At 31.3% G+C, this 22714-nt stretch overlaps 1 protein-coding gene across 1 annotated transcript in view; it reads right to left on the bottom strand.

Annotated features, from left to right (window-relative positions):
- Positions 1-22714, bottom strand: part of LOC148233861 (alkaline phosphatase-like) — a 76238-nt gene that overhangs the window by 18805 nt on the left and 34719 nt on the right. Inside the window, exons 2-6 of the mRNA XM_088188901.1 lie at positions 20855-21055; positions 16307-16388; positions 8171-8351; positions 5754-5925; positions 5512-5690 (exon numbers count right to left, since the gene is read on the bottom strand). Of these exons, the coding sequence (XP_088045027.1) occupies positions 5512-5690; positions 5754-5925; positions 8171-8351; positions 16307-16388; positions 20855-20954 (714 nt within the window). The 5' untranslated portion in view covers positions 20955-21055. The remainder of the gene's footprint in view (positions 1-5511; positions 5691-5753; positions 5926-8170; positions 8352-16306; positions 16389-20854; positions 21056-22714) is intronic.

The raw sequence follows: 22714 nt of genomic DNA, 5'->3' as shown, positions 1-22714 counted from the left end.
AAGTTTTTTCATAACTGTGTTATCTAATTTATCTTCATATACCGAAACTATTTTACTTTTTAATTTTGGGATAGCATACAAAATTTCAAGTTGAAAATCTTTGTTTATTGATGTATCAACCTGGATGTTTAGATTTCTTTTCATTGGTTTTATGGTTACCTCGCTAGACAGTTACACTCTGATATTTATTTCTGTTTAAGAAGTGTAGCATAAAAAAAATTCACGTGCCCCAAAAAGGCAACGTCTCGTTACATTGCGTTGCAATGGAATAAGGACTCTTTTTACAAAAATAATAAGTATAATATAATATGTTTTTATTTGATAGTACGTAGAAATATTATACTACAACCTCTAATTATTATATAATGGCAAACTTGATGGTATCCTAGTATTTTTTTTAATTATAGAAAACACAGGACTCATGCCAGCGTTAACGGCTACTTAGCAATGTTCTTTCAAGACTCTTATTCTCTTATTTTATATTTACAGCTTAACGCCTGATTTCTTGGTCGCTAAGCTGTTAATACAAAATGAATATAAATACAAATAAAACAACTAGTATTGTGCCATTTAGTATAAATTTTTAACAAAAAAGGAAATATATCTTAAACGTATTTTGCCTTTTTCTAATTAGCTTATTTTTAAAAAACAATATTTCACGTTAGATTTTGAATTATTATTTATGTATAAAACAAATTTTTCTGTAATATTTTCAAACAAATATTACAAAAATAGTTAGTAATATTCAAGTACAAAAAAGTACAAAAGATTGTTTTTTTTTGTGCTTTTTAATTTATTTAATTTAATTCTTATTACTTATTTAAGGTAAAGATACCATAAAGATATTCATTTGTGTCGTTTACTTAAAAAAAAATCTGATAAATATGCTTAAATTTACAGTAACTGTCTAATTTTATTGTTTTTTACTAAAAAACTGTGATTAATACATTAAATATTAACTTTCGTATATAAGAGATATAGTCTGTACTAAGCCTTGATGTGAAATCTGTGGGGAGGTACTGTCAAATAGCAGCACGAAACCTTCTTTACTTTCATGGTATCCATAAATATAGAATGCCAATTACAAAAACAAGAAATATGTTTTTTAAACGCATAGCATTTAAAACCACATTTCTGGAAAATATAAAATTATGCACAATTTTTTATAAACGAAAACAGAGTTTCTCCTGGGAATTATTTGAAATAATATCTTAAAAAGTACTTTTGAGAAGTACATCTTTTAATTTTTTTAAAGAAAATCTTTATTTAAATTATAATAGATAATTTAGTAATACATATTAAATGCAATCTTAAAAAACTTTTAACTAATACTATTTTAAAATCTAAATTCAAAGTGAGATAACTTAATAACGTTTGGGTAGACATAAACAAAAAAATGTAATCAGCTTTCTCACGAAAAGCTCGTTTATTTTGCTAGTAACACAAACGAAGCAAGTGGAGAGATTTTTTTTTTATTTGTTTCAAAAACAAAAACCATAATAAGCTTAGAGCATTAAAATACCTACAGTAATTGAATGCTACCTGGCATCAGTTAAAGCTGGTCTAAAATATAGCGTGTACCTCAAAACAAACACAAAGATTGCACTGAATATTTGATAAGTTAAAATTAAAACAATATTCTGCACGTGTTTTATTTTTTCGAAAAGCTAGCTTGTTCGAGCTTAATGTCTAACGACACATACAATTTTATTCTAGAGATGCGTATTAATAATTCAGGCAGTATTAATTTGATTTAAAGCGAGGTCTAGTTACCGTCGCACGTAACCGTAAACGAAAATCTATTTACAAAGGGTAAAACGAATACGTTTGAGCGCAATAACGTTTAATGTTGTATTAAACATGATGCGCGAAAGGTTAAAGAAACGCATTTGAATATTTAATTGCTGCTCACATATAAGCTCAGCTAAGTAAAATTAAATTATACACAAATATAGCTATAAATTGCCATTAACATTTTGTTCTTACCTTGAAATTATTTTATCTATAGTATACGAAAGGATTATCTGCGTAATTTGATGCAAAATAAACTACAGAATGGCAGGTCTTTGAAAGCAGCTTATATTAAAAAACAACAAAAATATAGACGTTTAAAGTGACAGCATAAAATATTTTTCATATTTATTTGGTGAAGAAATATATTTTTTAGATTGACTAACTTCAAAGAGCTGTAATTCATTTTACAAAAAATATTTAAGGTACATCATTTTCTTGATCTCATGAATTATTGATAATTACTAGAGGGTAAAAGTCAACCAAATTCCTTTAAATACAAATTTATTACAAATGCAAAGTTCTTTAATAAAAAATGTAGAAACTTTTGCAATTAAAGACTAATTTTATTTTAAATATAAACAGCTAGTCACAATAGAATACTTAACTTAAGTACTCCTAATTGTATCGCTATCAAATTCAGCCCCTTTCTAAAACATTGTTCGGAATTACGCGCAAAGTTTTGTTATACATTTTTAACGCTACGTTGAAGTCAAAAACAATAGTGTTGACTTTTTTTGTTATACGATTGATTTCGTTTGACCTAATTTATTACTTTAGGTTTTTCGAACTTTTGGTTAAATTATTTATTAAGTATTATATAAAGTTTTACTTAATATTGTGTTTAGCATTTAACATAATGAACAACTTTATTCGTAATTGTATACAATATAAAACTTTTATCTTCTTTAACTTTGTTGGGTTTGTTTGAAGGTTTGTTACTTTTAGTTAAATTTAATAATATATGACATTTAAATTTAATTATGTTTATTTTTTTGTTGCTTTTTTTCAAATAATTCGGATCATTTCAATAATTTATTTAGCACGTCTATTGACTTCAAACGTTTTTGTATATACATACATATCAAGCAAAAATGACAACATACTTTGAATATAATTAAAAAACAATAAATACTAATCAATTTAGTGGCCTAACTTTTTTCTCCAACCACTTTTTCAAAAATAGTCATATATAAATCTTAACTAATTCGATTAATCAAGGTTCATATGAACCTTAATGTAATTTTTTAATTCTATTGCGTCTAAAAGATCATGCGTTGTATATATTATACAAATGTAATTCTGATGAATTATCATATTTTAGGTATTCCTATATTTTACTCATCTCACAAATAAAAATTCTAATTAATAATTTTTAAAATCAAGTTTGGTCATGGCATAGTAATATTTTGTCAGTAAGCCGTAATAAAAGTTTGATTTTAGTCAAATATTACTACGAACTTGTTGGTGTTGATAAAGTTTATCTCGTTAAAAAGCATTAGGTTTACGCCTATTATATTTCAACAAAAGACAAAATATACGTAAAATAAACCCAACTTGACTAAAATAGTATATTAGAACTCTTATTGCTATGTTAAATATATTTAAGTACGAGTATATCTGGTTATATTCAAAAATATTTTAATTTAGCATGAAACCCTTTTTTTAGATTTTCTAATGTTAAAAAGTAAATTTAGATTAAATGTTATGAAATGTAAATAAAGCTAAGGATTTACTTTAAATAAAAAATAGTAAATTTTCTTTTAACGAAAACATAATCATTTAGTTTTAAATTCAAACAAAAACATTGAGAGTTATGGACTGAAAATATAATTAACCCTTAATCAAAGCAAAATTACACTTTACTTTACCACCCATCTCGTATTTTACTTTAACTCTTTGGCCGTGTTTATCAAAAATAAATATTAAATTATGTTTTTTTAATGCAAATTTTACCTTGATTCTGTGTTTATATGTTCTAATTTTTTTATTTTTGTTAACGTAAAATGATATGTTATGTTTATTCACCAAAAAAAGTTTTTACCTTAAAATAATTTTTTCACTGATTTTTGAGTAAAAAGATAAAAAAATCAATTGGGCGACTTTAGTCGATTTACGCGTTCTATGGGTTAATTTTTCGTAAAAAACACAAAAGCTTTTTTTATAAATTGCTACTGTTCTCAAATAATAATGTAGGTCTTAAAAGTTATTTTTCAAAATTATTTTAATTAATGATTAGGCATTTAAACATCCTTATTCATTTTACCCTATTATTTAGCTGTTTGTTGACATTTTCAGTGTAAGAGTCTTAACTTGTGCTTGTTAATAGTAATCATCCACATTTTTTTTTATATTTTAACATTTCATTTAATTTTTATTAAATGGTTTGTCAATTATTTTTTGTTGGTTGTTTTGTTAGTTGCTTTATACTTATAAAAATTATTTAAACGAATAAAGCTAATTATAGTTTTATGAACCTTTATTGCGCTAATTCTTTCATATATGTTTGGGTTTAAACAGCAAATAGAAATAATATAAAAAGTAATATAATTTTTTAACGTAAATAAGATATTAATTTCTCTAGAAAAAATTTACATAATTGTTTATGTACGATTCAAGTATATTTTTGGTCGTCAATATAATATTTATTTTATGCCAATATATAAAATCTACTAACTAAATTCCAATGCGCACGTCCAATGTCTTATTCTATATAATAATTTAATGTCTCTTAATATTAATAACTATTGTATAAGCTCTTACTGCTTTTCATTATTGTTCAGAAGCAATGATAATCTTGATGTATTGCATCGATGGATTTCACTACAAAGATCCAGTCTTATATTGTTTATATATCATATTTTAATCAATTCATACTTTAAGCTATCACGTTTCTAATGAATTTATAATCCGAATATTTATATTCAGGAAAATGGAACAAACGCACCTGTAAAATTAATAAAAAATATTTACAAACAACTATCATGTTGCTGCGGGCCATCTTGTTTTATATTTGTATTTGAATTTTTTATTGGTTAAATTAATTTGAAATAATTTAATGCCCCTGTCTCGGAAGTTAATCAAATGAAATATTTTTTTTATTTTTATCAATTTTTTTTTATTGTTTACGTGTATTATTATAAAACATTTCATACAGAGCGATACGATTTATAGAATACTAATTTTAACGTAAAGGAAGTGGCTTAGAACAAATATAGTTAAATGTATTGTTAAATAATGTGTAAAAATGTAAATTAAAAAATAATTTCTTTTTCCCCAGACAGTCTTGATCATGTAATATACCTAAAAATATTTTTTCAGTTAATGTATGACCACTCCATTAATTATAGTTATTTTTCAAGTTCAATTAACGATATTTTTAATCTGAAACTTAGATTAATAGCTTTGCATTGATTTACAGAAAAGTATGAACTTGTAAATTGCTAGTAAAAATGATTGATTTAATTAAATAACTGATTTAATAATATTTAATATTTATGTTATTTTAAATAGTTTCTAAGATAAATAAACAGAAAAAAAACTAATGGAATATAAATCATTTTGTTTTTAATGCAATTTACAAATGAAATAAAATAAAATAAGCCACATAAATTTACTATTTCAAGACAAAGCAAAAAAAATTTCAGGCTATAGTATACACACACAATAAAACGGCTATAAATTTTGTTTTTACGCCGCATTAAAGCAAACAATCCTCACGTTTATGTTCTTGCCCGGCTCGTCGTCGACCAGCTGAAGGGCTATGTCCTTGCAGGAGCTCCTGCTGCCCGGAGGTACTTTCCCGTCGTCTTCCCAATACCTAGACGGGGAATGGGCGTAAAGGGCCGCTGGAGTGGCGTGAGTCACGCGCGTCGTGGTCACAAAGCCAGTAGACTTTCCTGGAACAAGGGATAATCATTTTCATTTGCTCGGGACAAAGGGGTTGGGGCGTTGGATATTACCGGCTCGCTGCGCCCACTCGAGGATCGACGACACTCTGAATGACGAGGAGGAGCAGTTCTCAAACTTGCCACGGCCGTCTAATCCTAAGGTCTCATAGTTGGTTTTTGCGCCGCACAAAAGAGCAGTGGCGCAAGCGGATGACTCCCCAGTTTGGGCGTTTAGATTATATGTCTAAAGGCAAAGTAATGAATTAATAGGTCTCGAAACTATATTAAAAAGCTTTTTATAGAGCAAGTTTTTAAAATGGTAAAGGAGAAGATTTTAATTCAAGTTTTTAGAAGTGCATCAAAAAGCCCAAAAATAATAAAAAATAAGACTTTGCATTTTAAATTTTGCTTGATATACAATATGCTTCATGAATAATTAGTACATTTGAATAATCATAATTGTCTAAAAAAAAAAATAATTAGATTCCGTCCCACATTTTATTTACACAAACTATATTATGATAAAATAAAATGTTGTTGGTAGTATGTTTATTCTATGAAATAACATCTCTATACCTCTTTTCAAAATACGGGATGTTTATAAAGTATTTATGCTTTATTGATCGTAACGTTGTATGTTATTAGTGCCATATATAATTTTATTAATAATAATTACTATTGGCTTTCTCATTTCTGAATTTAATTAGTGGCGTTTTATCTTGTAATAAATAAAGAGAGCAAGTTGATAAAAATGTCGATTTTTGCAATCTTCTATACTAATTCAATTGTAGCTTTTGTGCTCCACATTGTGTTGAATATGAAGATGCTTTTGTTAGATGTTCTTATTTAGTAGGGCAACCTTAACATGATAATTAGTAATCGAACTTGTGTGTTCACCACAAAAAGTGTTTGATCATCTAGGATTTGAGAAGTTCAAAATTTTAGAGTATAGATTATTCACAAACTCAGTCGTACAATAGGAACCAGCGTATCATTTTGCCTCTTTGTTCGCTCTACATCGACCATATCTTCATATAATTGGTACAATTTTTTTATTTAAATTAAGACCACAGTTTCCTAGCAGGTTATTTAAATGCGCCACGATGTTTAAAAAAGCAATAAAAAGTGATCCAATTCAGGTTTCCTATGTTGGTAGCACTGTAAATCAATAATCATGCGTGTTCAAAGTCTCAAATGTTAATTTGCATCAACAAATTTACGAAACGCTCAATGCGTTAAAATTGTTAAATTTTTCTACAGAAATAACAATTCGGTGAACAATTCGCAACGTAGTATATAAATTTGAAGCTTCTGAAAGCTTTGGAGATAGCGTAAGGTCTGTTAATCTGAGAATATTGATGCTGTAAGTGAAAGTGTGACCGAAGACCCGAAATTGTCCATTCGTGGGCGTTTGCAGCTTTTGCGCTTTTCTTATGGTTTACTTTGGCGCATTTTGCATCTGGACTTACCTCGTATAAAATTCCGATAAAAAAACAACTCAAGCCCAGAGACCGTGGGCAGCGAAAAATTTACGCAGATTGGCTAAGACAATTTTCTTCTTTGATGATGTACATTTGCACTACTCTGGGTATGTTAATTTGCAAAATTTCTGCATATGGGGTAAGGAAAATCTTCATGTGATTCACGAGAGACTATTACATGCCCAAAAAGTCTGTTTGATGCGCATTATGGTCAGTCATTTAACAACTTTGATTTATGCAGAAGCATATATTCAAAAATAATCAAATTGGTGATAATATATGATCCTTCAGAACGAGGAAATTGGTTGAGAAGTGCATTCACTAAATTGCTAAAATTATGCTTTTTATATAGAATCCTTTATTCTATTATATTTAATGATAACAATTATATGCAAAACTAGCTAAAAAGACGGTTTTTCTGATGAGAAATCGAGAACTACCTGACTGAACACTGACATTCATATATATTTGACATATTCTGCTTCGTAATAAATAATAATAAATATTTATTTTTATTGCTTAATACATTGCATTTTTAGACCCTTCTTACTAAATTTCTTGGCAACTTTGTACTTCTAGTGAATTAAAATTGATTTTTTCAGAACTTTAACTCTCACAGTTGAATTGAATTAGTATCAGGGTCTTTATTATTTACTTAGTTATTTTTTAGTTTGTTTTGGATACTCTTTTTTCTAAAAAATGAGCAAAAAATAGTGTAGTTCACTTAAGATTTTTTCAGTATTGCTTATAGTTAATGTTAAGTTGAGAAATTTTCCTGTGACTTATTTTACAATTACTAATTTGAAAATTTAAACAAAAATAAAAAATTTTAATTTTAAATTTACACTTAAAGTCATTAATATACAATGAAAAGGTGAAACAATAATTGCGAGTGAATAAAATAAGACATGGAACTTGTATAATAAATTATAAAGCATAGTGTGTATACAAAAAATACATTTAAATAGTCACTAAACTTTTCTAATTTACCAAGTGATAGTAAATAACCTGAGCCAAAGCTACAGCAGGAAAGTGATCCCAAATGAGTCCTGCTGCCTCTCCGCTTCTACTCCTTGCGTTTGTAGTTGATCCGGCATCTAGGTCAGATTTTGACCTCTGAATCCAAAGCTCTCTAGCGGCAGTCACAGTTGCCAAGCTCATCCCATCCCCAATGAACATTATGACGGTGCTAAAATATGAACGAAAACCTTTAAATACTAATTAATTTATGTACATACTATAAACAAAATACGTTATAAATAATATATTTTATAGATCAGCGTTTCTCAATTTTATTTACTATTTAATTTTACAATTTTAATAGTTAATAAATATGAATACATTTATCTAGATCAACATAAATACTTATGAATTTAAAAAAATAAAAAAATTCTCGCCTTGCTTTCCCATGAATCTCGCCCTAATCAAATATACTTTTAAATAAAGTAAAAAAATGCTGCTATAAGTGATATTAAATTTTTAATTAAATATTTGCATATTTATAAATCATCGAGCGTTAAGATATTAAATTCACTTTTTAATACCTGTAAACCTCGGAGCTTAATGGAATTCTTTATGGTTGAAACCCTTTGAATATTTATTTTATTTTTATATAAATACGATAATAAGTACCTCTGTTTCCATTGTAAACATTGAGGTTATAATATGTATGATAATGTGGAGCATAAATCACATTAATTCCGAACAGCCTTAAACTCGGATATGCGCTTCCGCCGACGACCAAATTGTATAATAGTAAAGGGGTTGGCAACATTTGGCGTTTGATAACCGCGTTATGTTATCCGAATCCTGTCCAAATATAAACATTCTTAAAGCTCGCTTTGCATCTAAAATTATTCCATTATCAAATTGTTACAAACACAAATATTTTATTAATTTTTTTTTAATTAATTGTATTCCAAAAAATGGTTGCAAAATTTAAAATCATAAAACCATAAATTACACATTCCTAGTTGAATGTAAAAGCTACCATTAGAATTTTATCTATGTTTGGATTTTATCTCATTAGTTAAAGTAATTTTTAATTACAAATATATATGAGTAATAAAACCTAGCATTTTATTAAATTCTCTGACGAGAATTTTACGAATCGGTTATATAAAAAATTGATAGATCCGATATCTCATAATTTTTTATATTAATAAAAAAATTTTGTGATAAAGCATACCAAAAATAATTAAAAACCGACGATGTTTCGTAAATTAAATATGTGTTCTATGCCATTTAGAAACACTGATATATTACAATTATTGGTACACTCTTCTCATTTACCAATGCTAAATAATTCATGAATTAAAAAAAAACATACAATATTCTTTACCATAAAACGTGCTTTATTCATAAACATCTTCTGTTGCGACCTCTCCCCTTTGGAGATGGCCGTCTTTTCTTTTCGAAGGACCACCGTCTCTCGACGGAATTAAACACCTCTAACCATAGAAATGCTTTATTATCAGAGTTTACATCCTCAGAATCCTTGCTGACGCACGACCATACGCCGTGACAGCTGAGGCGTCTTCAGGTTATTTATACACAAAAAACCACGCACGGCCATAACACACTTTTATTCGGCCATGCATAAATATATGTAAAATTGTCGGAACATTCTCCCCCCTTGAAGGAACGTACATACTTTGAACAAGGGAGAAGTATTGTTCTTTCAAAACACTAGTTGAACAAACTTATTGAAAAACAGTTGGCTGAACGCAATTATATTAACTATTAAAAAAGGTTCGCCTCTCGGATAAATAAAAACTCTACCACATAGGCGCAGAAATTATAACACATGAGTATTCCCAACCGAAAAACAATACCAAAGTATACACAACAAAAATTATAATACACAAGTATACAGAACAGATAACACGTACAAACATCGTAACATATGAACATTGCAAAAACTTATGTTTGGAACATTTTTTCCTCCCTACCCTTCAAATAGCTTTGTATATTATTTTGAAAAGATTCTTGTTTACTCACTATTTTCTAATTTCATCGCCTGAGCGATGTTTACGCACATTTGTTTTATTACACTGTGTCCTGTTGCTGCTCCACTGGTAAGAGTGCTAGCCTGCTGACTGCACGTTTGGTGATGCCGCTAGGCGTTTTTACCGAGACAACGCGTACAACTCCATCTTCTCCTGGCTGCAACCCGATCACCCGTCCAAGTTGCCATTGAAGAGGAGGCAGATTGTCCTCCCTCAACAACACCATGTCGCCAATGTCAGGATTGGAGGAACCCGATCTGAAGCTGCGCTGCTGCATCAATGTCACATACTCCTTGGACCACCTGGCCCAGAAGTGCTGCACCAGCTGCTGCAAACGTCTGTACTGAGACAGCCGTGACTCCGGCACGTCGTGCACGTTTTCCTGGGGACAAGCAGTTAGTGGCTCGCCGATAAGGAAATGACCAGGAGTCAATGGAATGAGGTCATTTGGATCATTGGAACTTGGAGTGAGCGGACGCGAATTTAATACTGACTCGATCTGCGCAACGACGGTACTGAAGGCCTCATATGTTAAGGACGCGTTTCCCACTACCCTTACCAGATGTCGCTTGGCTGATTTGACAGCCGCTTCCCACAGACCGCCAAAATGCGGTGACCGTGGTGGTATGAATCTCCATTTAATCCCTTGTTCAGCTAACGAAGCCGGAACTTCCTTGAAGTCGGCAGATCTCATAAGCCTTCCTAGCTGACGAGAGGCTCCTACAAAGTTCGTGGCATTATCGGAGTGCAACTCGGCAGGTTTGCCCCTCCTCGCGATAAATCGTCTCAAGGTGTTCATGAACTCATTTGTAGTGAGTCCCGTGATAACCTCCAGGTGCACTGCCTTTGTCGCAAAACACACAAAGACACACACATAGCCCTTCGCCATTGATCGGTTCCGATATGCTTTGGTGGACACATCGCAGAATCCGACCAATTTGATGGTAGACTGACACTGCGCAAACCTATGGCGTGGGGCAACTATTGCCTTTAGGCCATTTAAACCCCCGTACAACAATTGCCAGGAGCTGAATAAAGAGCTGGGGATTTTATAATCCCAGCCAAGCTTCTCCTTCCACAACTGCTGCATGTATATTTTTAATATTACAACAACGAGACCGACGAGACCCAGTGGATCAAAAATTTGTGCGATCGACTTGAGGATCTCCCTTTTGGTCACTGGGAGTGTCTCCGGGAACGCTGCCATAAAAAAGAAACTATCTGTTCTCGTTTCCCAGCCCATTCCCAGTGTCGTTGACTCATTCGTCTCAATGATATGGTGAGAGATCTGTCCCTTTGCGTCCTCCTTGAGATCGCTTATCACCCTCGGCTCGTTTGACAGCCATTTTCTCAGGGTGAAACAGCCCTTTCTCAATATGACGTCAATTTGAGACCGTAATGCCTTAAGGGCCACAATGGATTCTGCTCCGGTGAGCAGGTCATCAACATAAAAATCATTTTTTATGACTGCAGAGGCTGCAGGAAAATCAACCTCTGCCTCGGCTGCAAGTTGATGCAGGCAACGCACCGACAAAAATGAAGCTGGAGCTGTCCCGTACGTTACTGTGTTCAGCTGGAACGATTTTACGTCGTCCCGTGGGTCAGATCGCCACAGGATTTTTTGAAATCTCCTATGGGAGGCGTGAACCTGAACCTGCCGGTACATTTTCTCTATGTCAGCCGTAATGACATACGTGAACCGACGAAAACGAATCAACACGACAAAAATATTCTGCTGTAGTTTTGGACCAACCATCAGTAGATCATTGAGCGAGGCACCGTTGCTGGACTTGAACGATGCATCGAAAACCACTCGGAGCTTGGTTGTGATGCTACTTTCCTTTATCACAGCATGGTGTGGAATGTAGTAACCCTCGTCCCTTATGGACGGATCGGTGGGAAGCTCAGACATGTGACCAAGAGAGATATACTCTTTAAGAAAGTCAGTATACTCATCCCGAATCTTTACAGACTTCGCCAGCTTTCTCTCTAAAGCAAAGAACCGCTTAAGCGCTGGCTCGTATGATACACCCAAAGTGCGGTCATCAGTTTTGAATGGAAGGCGTACAACAAATCTACCTTCCGTTGTACGACTTGTTGAACCCTTGAATTCATCCTCGCACTTGTCGCTGTGACTAGCTCTTAGGTCATTACTGACCTCTTTGAGCTCCCAGAACTTTTTCAACTGCCTATCCATCTGCACCAAGCTAAGATTGCAGGCAGGATCTTTAGCGACCGGTGCTAAGATGCTACCTGACACTATCCACCCAAATGTGGAATTTGCCAGAATTACTACTGACCCATCCTCAAGTTTGATTCTTTTGCGCCCACTGCGCATTGATTCAAAGAACCAACTTGCGTTAAGGATGACATCCACCTCTCCCGGCAAGTCAAATTCATTGTCTGCCAGTTGAATATATCTAGGGATGACCCTACGTACATTGCTGATGGCCATGCTTGGAATTTTTGCTGTCAATTTCGGCATGACCATAGCGTCAATTACCGACCACTGCTTTTTCTTCCTCGGCGCTATTTTTAGCTTTACAGAGCCTTGACTAGCGGCCACAGACTCCGCTACACCCACTATGTTGGCGCTGGATTTGCGGATGTTCAAACCCAGCCTGTCAACCAGTGCACATGATACAAGGTTCGTCTCAGCGCCAGTGTCAAGAAGGGCACGGCAGACTTGCGTGGAATCATTTCGACCCCGGATGGATAATTTTACCGTCGAAAGTAAAGCTATTTGCGATACTACCTTACCGGTTTGACCTGGCCGGCAGGCCATTACAGCGGACATTGTCGCTTTTGGAGCTTCTGCTCGATCCCTATCTTCATGGAGAAAAAAGTGGTGCCTTTTTGCACACACTGAGCAGCAACTGCATCTGCAATTACCAGCACTATGACCTTTCCGCAGGCAATTAAAACATAGTGCGTTTCGTTTCACGATGACCCACCTTTTATGGACATGCAATTGTTTGAAACTGGGGCACTCACCCAACTTGTGAGTCCCCTTGCACTGAGGACATACCTCGCGCAACGGCTGATGACTCACTTGGTGAACAACTTTAGGCTCCTTAATGGGGACCTGAGTCGGGATAATTGTGTTTTCTAACACTTGATGTTTCGTTTTTAGAAATGTTAACAACGCCTCGAACGTTGTCAATTTGATTGTTAGTGCTGTCGCTTCCCATTCACGGGCCAGCACCACTGCCAATTTTGACACGATGACCTGCACTAGGACAAAATCCCAATGCTGCACTGGCAGCCCAAGACCTTCCAGTGCTCTTACGTGCAACGTAGCCGCATCGATCAGCTTCCTTAACCCCACATGGGAGCTGGCGCTAACCGTCGAAATACTGAGCAGTGCTCTCCAGTGCTCAGTGGCCAAAATTTTCGGGTTGTCGAACCGTGATCGCAACAACTCCCATGCGAGGTCAAATGACTGACCTGCGGACTCTATACCGCGAAGGACCTCAGCGGCTTCTCCCTTGACCGAAGTCAACAAATAGTGGACTTTCTCTTGATCTGATATGTTTGCCTTTCGGCAAACAATATTTAGAAAAAGGCTAGAGAAATGCGGCCAATCTTTGTAGTTACCTTCAAATGAAGGCAACCGAAGGGCAGGTAATGAGACATTAGTAGGCGGCGCGACTGTTGGGAGGGGGGGTTGCCCCCGTGCATATCGCACTATTAACTCTTTCGCGGCGTAAATGGTTTTGTAATAATCCCTTTCGAACGCCGAGGTAGCTTCATCATCCACCTTACCTATGGTGTATTCGATGTCCTCCTGGACCTGCCTAAAGGTCCTTAAGACATCCACAACGTCATCAAGATGTACTTGAAGACCCGACGCGTCTCCTCTCGACACGCAGCCCTCAACAGCGTCGGCAAATCGCTTAAGCTGCGACTGCAGCCTAGAACGCTTCAGTATGTCGCGTTTTGACATATTGACTCGAAGGAAAAGTTTGAGGTTAGGAAATAACAAGTGGGGAACGGCTAACCACTAACCTAAATGTCCTCTCGTCCGTCTGCGCAGCTTCTCGACCCGGCGGCTTCCCTGTGATGCCCCGCAGTTGCTCAGCTGCTGCTGCCCCGAATGCTTCCTCAGCGAAGCGCTGGTGGTCCATCCGGCTCGTAGGACCAAATGTTGCGACCTCTCCCCTTTGGAGATGGCCGTCTTTTCTTTTCGAAGGACCACCGTCTCTCGACGGAATTAAACACCTCTAACCATAGAAATGCTTTATTATCAGAGTTTACATCCTCAGAATCCTTGCTGACGCACGACCATACGCCGTGACAGCTGAGGCGTCTTCAGGTTATTTATACACAAAAAACCACGCACGGCCATAACACACTTTTATTCGGCCATGCATAAATATATGTAAAATTGTCGGAACATCTTCTATGTTATGGTGCGATAATAATATTGAACACTATAATACAAAAAAAAACTATCATTACAAACGTCAAAGTTTTGTTATTAGCATTTCTTGTAAAAACTGTAAAAACAGTATGTTTTTTAAAAAATGTTTGAATATTGTTATTTTCCACCGACTTTTATAAACAGACTACACATGTCTATTTTCTAACTTACAGCTATTATAGGTATTATTAGTGTTTTTCTAGTGTTTCACACAAAGCACTTATATACTACGTTTTACATTTGCGATTTTACGCTCGAATTTTTTCTACTTCCTAAAAATACAGATGACCTACTTGAAGCTAATGTAGTAAAAAATAGGGAAGGTTATGTGGTTCAGGCAACATGTTTTTTATTTAGCTATAACTATCCTTTTTCTCTATTTTAAAAATTATAATCAGCTATATAAATTAATTTTTATATATTATAGATATATTATTTTTTATTAATTTTAATATAGATATATATATATATTTTATACGTGAATAATTTAAATTGTAAAAGGCATAAATAGAGTTAAATTTATCTAAGCTTTTATTATAAAATATAACTACAACAGTAATACGTAGTTTATTCATAAGTAGTGTGTATTTTTGCTCAACAAGAAATAAAATAAGTGCAATAAATGGTTATACTTTTTATTCATTTATATAATTGCATATCTATTATTAATATTAATTGCATAAATAGGAAAACTACACCTTACTAAACCAATTGCACTTTTTTTTATAAAGATATTAAAACAAATATTTTAGGAGTTTATTAAAATGTATTTTATTTCTATACTATAGCTTGCACATATATTTATTTAAAATATAATTTATTGCTTTGATCAAATATTTAAAAGTAAAAATATGTATTAAAATTGCCTTAAAATGATTCACACAAATATATTTTCATCAAAATTATAATTTTATACATCGTACATTGATTTTATTAATATTTTATTTATAGTGCTTTTTTTTAGTTTTACATGTTAAAAAAACACATAAGATAAAGGCATTTCTTGTTGTGATTTCAAAATACAAAATTTTAAGTTTCTCACATTAAAAATCTATTAGTGAAATACATTAGAAATTAATATTACATAAATAATTTTAAAATGGAAAATATGACATTATGTAACTTAAATGATTTTTGAGTATATTCATTTTTAAAACGATAAATTGAATCTAAAAATTAGGAACTTATTGCAACATATTTTACATCAAATAATAACTTTATATGTAAATCAGTTTATCGTGAATTTTTTAATATTGTTTATAGTGGATTTATTAAAATACTTTAAAGGCTTTTGGACGATCTTATTAATTTGGAATATTACACAAAAAAATGCAATATTTTCTTAGATGCTTACACAGCATATTCATATTAATGTATTAAAATATAATTAAAATCTAAACGATGCTTCCGAGTGCGATTATTAATATAGAAGGACGAGAGAATAAGATACGGACGTTAAACCGAAAGTCGTCGGTTAAAGTGGACGTTGACCGGACAAGGGCTTATGACGCACTAAGTTCTAATTTAATATTAAAGGTACGCATTTTCAAACATGACATTTATTAGATATATAAATATGAATTTAATTCAGGCATTATTTTTTATGGTGTACATTGCTCAAAATTCAGGAGGTGATTTACTAAATATATTATGTACATTTTATAGCTTAAATTTTACGTTTATAAAAAAGTCATTATGATAATAAATATTTACTTCGCCTTTGATTTGCCCCCCGGGTAATGTTGCAGCCGCTTTGTTAAGTCCTTCTGTGCTTCCTTGTACCAATAATCTCGATCTGAAACAACAACGGTTAAATGAATATTCCATTAAAGGGCTCGTTTGCGTTTTCCAGGATTCTCGCATACAATAGATACTGGCTGAATGGTTGAAATTTCAAAAACCAAAGCCATTTTTCTCTTCGGCGATCGGTAAGTGACGTGCAAACTCACACCTACGCATATAATCCCCCTGGACCGCATTGTTAAGATTTTCATCCACAATCTTGATAAATTGATATAAGAATTGTCGGAGGCAAAAATATCGAGCGAGTCGTGTGTGTATGTATTTATATTTATAAACATGCGTACAACAGCTTTGAATAATAATAATATATAAAACCTGATAATAAATTACGATAAAATTCTCAGAGGAAATTAGTGTTGAGCTATAAACATTCAACTATATTTAAGAGTAATAAAATTAACATATAAATCACATATTAATGTATCAATTGTATTGGAAAGGGATAAATGTTAATGATAAAAACATACATTCTACTAATTATCCCGTAAATGCGATTTTATCTACAATTTGCACATTACCCATACGTTCGTTTCAATGTGTAACATGGAATTTATAGCTTACATTAAATATTTAATATAAATTCTTAATAGCTATATTACAACAAATTATTCACGCGTTTTAAATACTAAATTTAGCTTTTTTGTCAGTGGACCTGCAAAGAGGTCATTCAAAATTACCTATAGCGTTAATATTCAACTATATTTATGATTTTAATTTGTAGTTATTGTTCAAGAATAACAATAATAAGAAACAAAAGCTATTTTTCTAGTTTCAGGTATTGTTTGAAAGAAATGTTTAGCTTATGTTCAATTAATTAGTAGTTGTGATTTGTACAATATATTTTTAACATAATTTATATAGTAATTCAACCTAGTATTATTATTATTTGTCTAACTGTATATGTACTTAATCTGCATTTAAGACAACAATTGTTTGATTTAAAAGCATTTTCGTGTCTTAAAAACCATACAAAGAACCCATTTGAAAGTTATTTTTAGGTAAATAAAGGTATATATTATCCTTTAAGGCTTAAATATTTAATAAAAAAAAATTGTGTTATTAAATGCGATTTTCTATAGTTATCAATCAATAGAGTTAGTTTTTATTAAAATATTATTAAAAAATCATATTACTAAATATTAGTTGAATGTAGAAATATAATAATTATTTGTGACTTTTCACACGTAATCCTCAAGGGCACATCTGTCGCTATACTTCGTAATCGAGAATATAATAATAATAATCTTTGACTTCTACGAAATACTCAAATAATTATCGAAGCATATTAGTACCAAAATATGACTGATTTTAATAACTATTATTAATAGCATTATACCTATATATAAATAATATATATATATATATATATATTAGAAAAATTATTAAAATTACGTGACTTATATCGCGTTTTTCCTTGGAGTTTCAGTATCTATATTTAGCCAAAACACTGTTGGCATAATCAGGAGATTTTAATTTTTTTATACACTTTTTTACAAGGCACAGATCGAGTTTTATAATTTGCACTCTTACTAATTAATAGGATTTTATGTCAAAAACCCTTTTATTAAGATTAAAAACTATTTCTCTATCTGCTCTGCGGATAGAAGCATAAAAAATCTCTAGTAATTAAGTATAATAATCGATAAAATGTAGCTATAACAGGAACAGACTATTGCGAATACAAACACAAATTATTTAAATCGACAAAATTATTTTGTTACGAATCTCACCGAAAACTATTGATATGTAACTAACGTCAGCTTGGAAAGCCTCATAATGAAAATTGGTAAAGTTATACCAAAATAAGAATAATATTGCTTAGAATTATATAAACCAGACTTGGCCAAAGAATCCAGCACTCTAAACAAATTTAGCTTTAAAGCTTAATATCTTACCTGAGTTATAAAAAGCTATTAAGAAACAGATGATGAACAAATCCCCAGGAAGCGATGAAATTCTGATATAAATAATTAATTATATTTAAAACAAGGATACACCATTATGTGTTATATATGAAACAAAATATTAAAAAACTGAATGGAATCCATATTTATTATATTGCATTAAATGATCAGATCAAAAGGCATTTAATTGTGTAAAGTGGAAATACTTTTGGGATGTATTGTTGAATATGGAAGTCCCAAAAAATCTTGTCTATATATTTTAAAGCTTATACCGTAGCAGTACAGCAGTAGTACGAATAAACTGAGTGAGACAAGGGTTCATTTTGTTACCTGATCTATTTTGATGCTTGGAAAGACTGGTGGTGGTCGGCAGTCTGAAAGGAAGAATAGGCAAAAGAATTTCTTCGATGCGATGGTCTGACCAAATAAAAATACAAATGGGCTCTTCAGTGGTTGAAGCACTCCAGCAGCAGAATCGAAAAAAAATTGGAGAAGAATTCTACGCGAAGTTGAAACGCGTCAAAAAGATCACGGTCCTTAGCAGTGAAGGAGCGATTTAAAAATAAAGATAATAATAAATCAGGAGGCTAAGCTTTGTCACTGATAAACTTAGTAAAAAATGAAAAAACACCATACTGATGGATGAACTTTATTAAAAACGACAAAGAAAGGCGCGAGACTTCCTATGACGTTACAATTAATAAACGAATTTCCAAGCTCACTAAATATGCTAAAGTCTATATTAAAAAATAAATAAGGCAATGTTTTTGTGTTATTGGTATGTTATTAAATATTTCAAAAAAAAGTATATTATTTTATCGGCTTATATTTACTTTCTAAGTTTTACTCGTACATTAAATAACTGTAATAACGCTGCATATTTTCTGTTGATAAAACACATGGCAACTAAATACTAGTAATTTACTAATATCCATTATTGATACCATATAATAAGACACATATGAACCATCCATATAGCACACGCACATACATACGTGTGATTTATTATGTGCACAGGCCGCGTGTGATTGATTAAAAGGCCGCATGCGCCAGTACGTTGCGGTTTAATCGAATCATTTATTTTTGGGGTATATCTCCACTATTGCTAGTAGTAGCGCCATATTTACGTAGAGTAAGTACGGTCAGGATTTGCGGTGTTGAGGAATGAACGGCTAGCTTCTCGTGACAAGGATAAAACTTTATGAATTTCCACCTCGTGGGACCTATCCGTAATTTCGTACGCGATTTTCCTTTCGGCCATTGTTTTTTATTTTTATTTATTTGACCGCATGAATACAATTTATATAAATCTAGATAAAATAAATGTCAGCAAGGGTTCTTTAAAAATAAAATAAATGCAAATGAAATAAACATTTAAATTGATTTACATGATATAATCTAATATTTTAATAAACCACGCAGCCTTATTTATTTAAAGTAAAATAATGACTAACATGACTTATTATTTTTTTGCGTAATTAAACTAGTAAAAAAACTATTGAAAATAATGAAGTTTAGCACATATTCAACCTAATATGAAATAGAAAAATCAAATACACATGTAGACAGACATCATTCATTGATAACTACTTTTTTTTATCTAATGAGATTTAGTTTTACCGCCGGCCAAACCGATTAAAGTTTACTTTGACGGACGCCGTAAAGCTGGGTTCAATTTTTCGATTGAAAAAGCTCTAATGGCTTTACTCTAAAGATTTTTTTGCTTTACTATCATATTGTACAAAGAGTATTTATTCAATCTGAATTGACATAGGGACAGAGCCAATTAAAATGTCTCGTTTCAAATACAACATATAATTTTGAAAAGCAAAAGATAAAAAAAATTAAACTAAAATAAACAGTAAATGAAAATTTGACCCTGCGCATATGCAAATAACTTTAACACAAGTCAACCTAATAAGAATTTGAGTAAATTAGAAATAATATTTGTTTTACGAAAAAATATGAATTATTTAAATTAGTCTAAATAAAACTATATTTTTTATTGGTTATACATATTTTATGTATATCATGATTCATTAAAGCTAGAAAATAGTGATAAATAAGCTAATTGTAATGACGTATAAAATATACTTTTATATCATTTTTCGCTGATACAAAAATTAAATTACAGCAATGCTAGAAATGTTTTAAATCCAACTGTTTTCTATACTATTAAAATCCGAATGATTTTGTTATACCATTCTGTATATGTGCACGGAACTTTATATTTATAACGAAATATCACTTTGACCTTTGAACTTGAACTCACAAGTTAAAGAAACAAACTTGTATTTAACTTGTATGTAACGATTTGACATATTAAATTTTTCATTCATATAAAAATGTTATCACGTTATTTTTTCATTATAGTCTCAAAGAAAAACGGTTTTATACATTACATTTTTTATGATTAATAACACTCACGCGAACCTTGGTGAAATGATTGATGGTGATTGCCTGTCATATACATAATAAAAGTAGCAAAATGTAATTATTAGTTGTACGAAATGTTAATTAAGTTCGATTCATATTTAATGTAGTGTATACAAACCTTGTATCTGCGGTTCGTTGTTGATTACGGTAGTGGTTAAATCCAGCATTGAACAAAAAACCGTCACCAAAAATATACAATAGTTTTCAACAATGCCCATAATTGTCTTCGAAACAATATATTTTTATATTTAAACAACACTGTCACTTGAGATTTCCACTGGTATTTTTACACTTTAATCTTCATCCGCTTATAGTGAATCTGTAAAATAAAAATTATACACATTAATATATTTAGATATATTATATATATATAATAAAGTTAATAAATATGATATATATAGTTTGCTACAAATAATCCAGAATATATTTTTATATATCCACCATATAATATATAGTTTAATTCAAATAAAACACGATATATAAAATGCTTTTTTACCATCTAAAAATAAAACTCTAAGCTAATGGTTTATTGCATAAATTATACATTTTTTTAAATTAGTAAAACAATTTCATAAAATGTTAACTTTATTATTGCTTTTCAACGTTATTTAAGAAATTATAAAATCTTTTAAAAAATATGCATCTACATTTGCATATATAAAAGAAAAGGTCAATGGCTACATATAATAATTTGTTTTCTACCGATTTATAACAAAATTTCGCATCTTTTATCTGTATATAAGTATTTATAATGGGCAGTTTTTTTAATTACATATATTTCCTGATAGAGACAGATCACCTGATCTAAGTAGGTGGCGAATAATAGGGACTGGTTATTTGATTCTATTTAAATTTAGTAATGAAACTCTATTTAGCTTAGTAACGAAACGAAATCAGGTAGAGAGAAATAGAAAGACATAAATAAATAACATACCATTAATTAACAAAGACAGGTGATATATGCATATTTATTTATATATAAATTTCGCTAAAAACAAATAATCCGTGTTTATCAATTAGTAGTTTATAAGTGAGTAAGTGTTTATATTATTTTCTGGTATAAATTTGAATGAATGACTTAAAGATATAAAATTTGTTATTAATGGTGTTCCTTCACACCGATCCAGCATGTGTTATAGTAAATATTATGCATTGTATGTATATAACTACTTGTATGTGTGCTTTTCCAAATAAAGTCTAAGGGCCGTAATGGCAGCAAGCTCTTAGGAACGGTAGTTACGAAATTAACCGCTAGTTTTAATTTTTCATTACTACCCTATCGCTTTAGAAAGATGACAAATCTAAGTTTCATAAATATACCTGATTTTGTTGTATTCCAAATAATTTTATTAAACCGCCTCTTAAGATTTTTATTTAGGTTTTTATTATATTTTTGTTATTTACTTGGGATTGATTAAGACCAGAAGATTCTGTTCAAATAGCCGTGTCATCTGCGTACATAGAAAATCGTATTTTTTTTGTTTTAAAAATTGTTTGTGTATAAGATAAGGAGAAACATTCCAAATAAACTTGAGTGAAGAGCAACAGTTGAAATTTTATGCGGTCTCAAGTGTTTAATATTTAGAGAAACAACATAACCCCTACCTTTAAGATATAAGCGTCTCAAGTATAGCAGATAGTCGTGGGTCTTATATGTATGCCGAAAGGTTTATCTATATCTAACAATAAAAGGCTCGTACTATATATCATATTAAATTTAGTATGAATTGATGAATTGACGAGTTTAGTCATTTGTCGCAAAAGCTGACTTTGTATTTAATATTACTTCCTAGAGATTATTTGTATCGCAAGAGTATTATTTATTTATATTTAACTTAATCACATAAACATAAAGCCACATTAAAGGGTTTAAATAGAATATTTTCTAAACGGTGAGTTATTATTAAAAATATAAGCAAACGTTAAAAAAATTGTTTAGTAATGAATGCATTTTTTTTAGAAAATTATACATTTTTAG

The sequence above is a fragment of the Plectrocnemia conspersa genome, unplaced genomic scaffold, assembly GCF_051122295.1.
Source record: "Plectrocnemia conspersa isolate PC_06_02 unplaced genomic scaffold, ASM5112229v1 ptg000007l, whole genome shotgun sequence".
NCBI classification, from domain to species: domain Eukaryota; kingdom Metazoa; phylum Arthropoda; class Insecta; order Trichoptera; family Polycentropodidae; genus Plectrocnemia; species Plectrocnemia conspersa.
The sequence above is the reverse complement of the archived record's forward strand: the minus strand, read 5'-3'. Positions and strand labels throughout refer to the sequence as shown.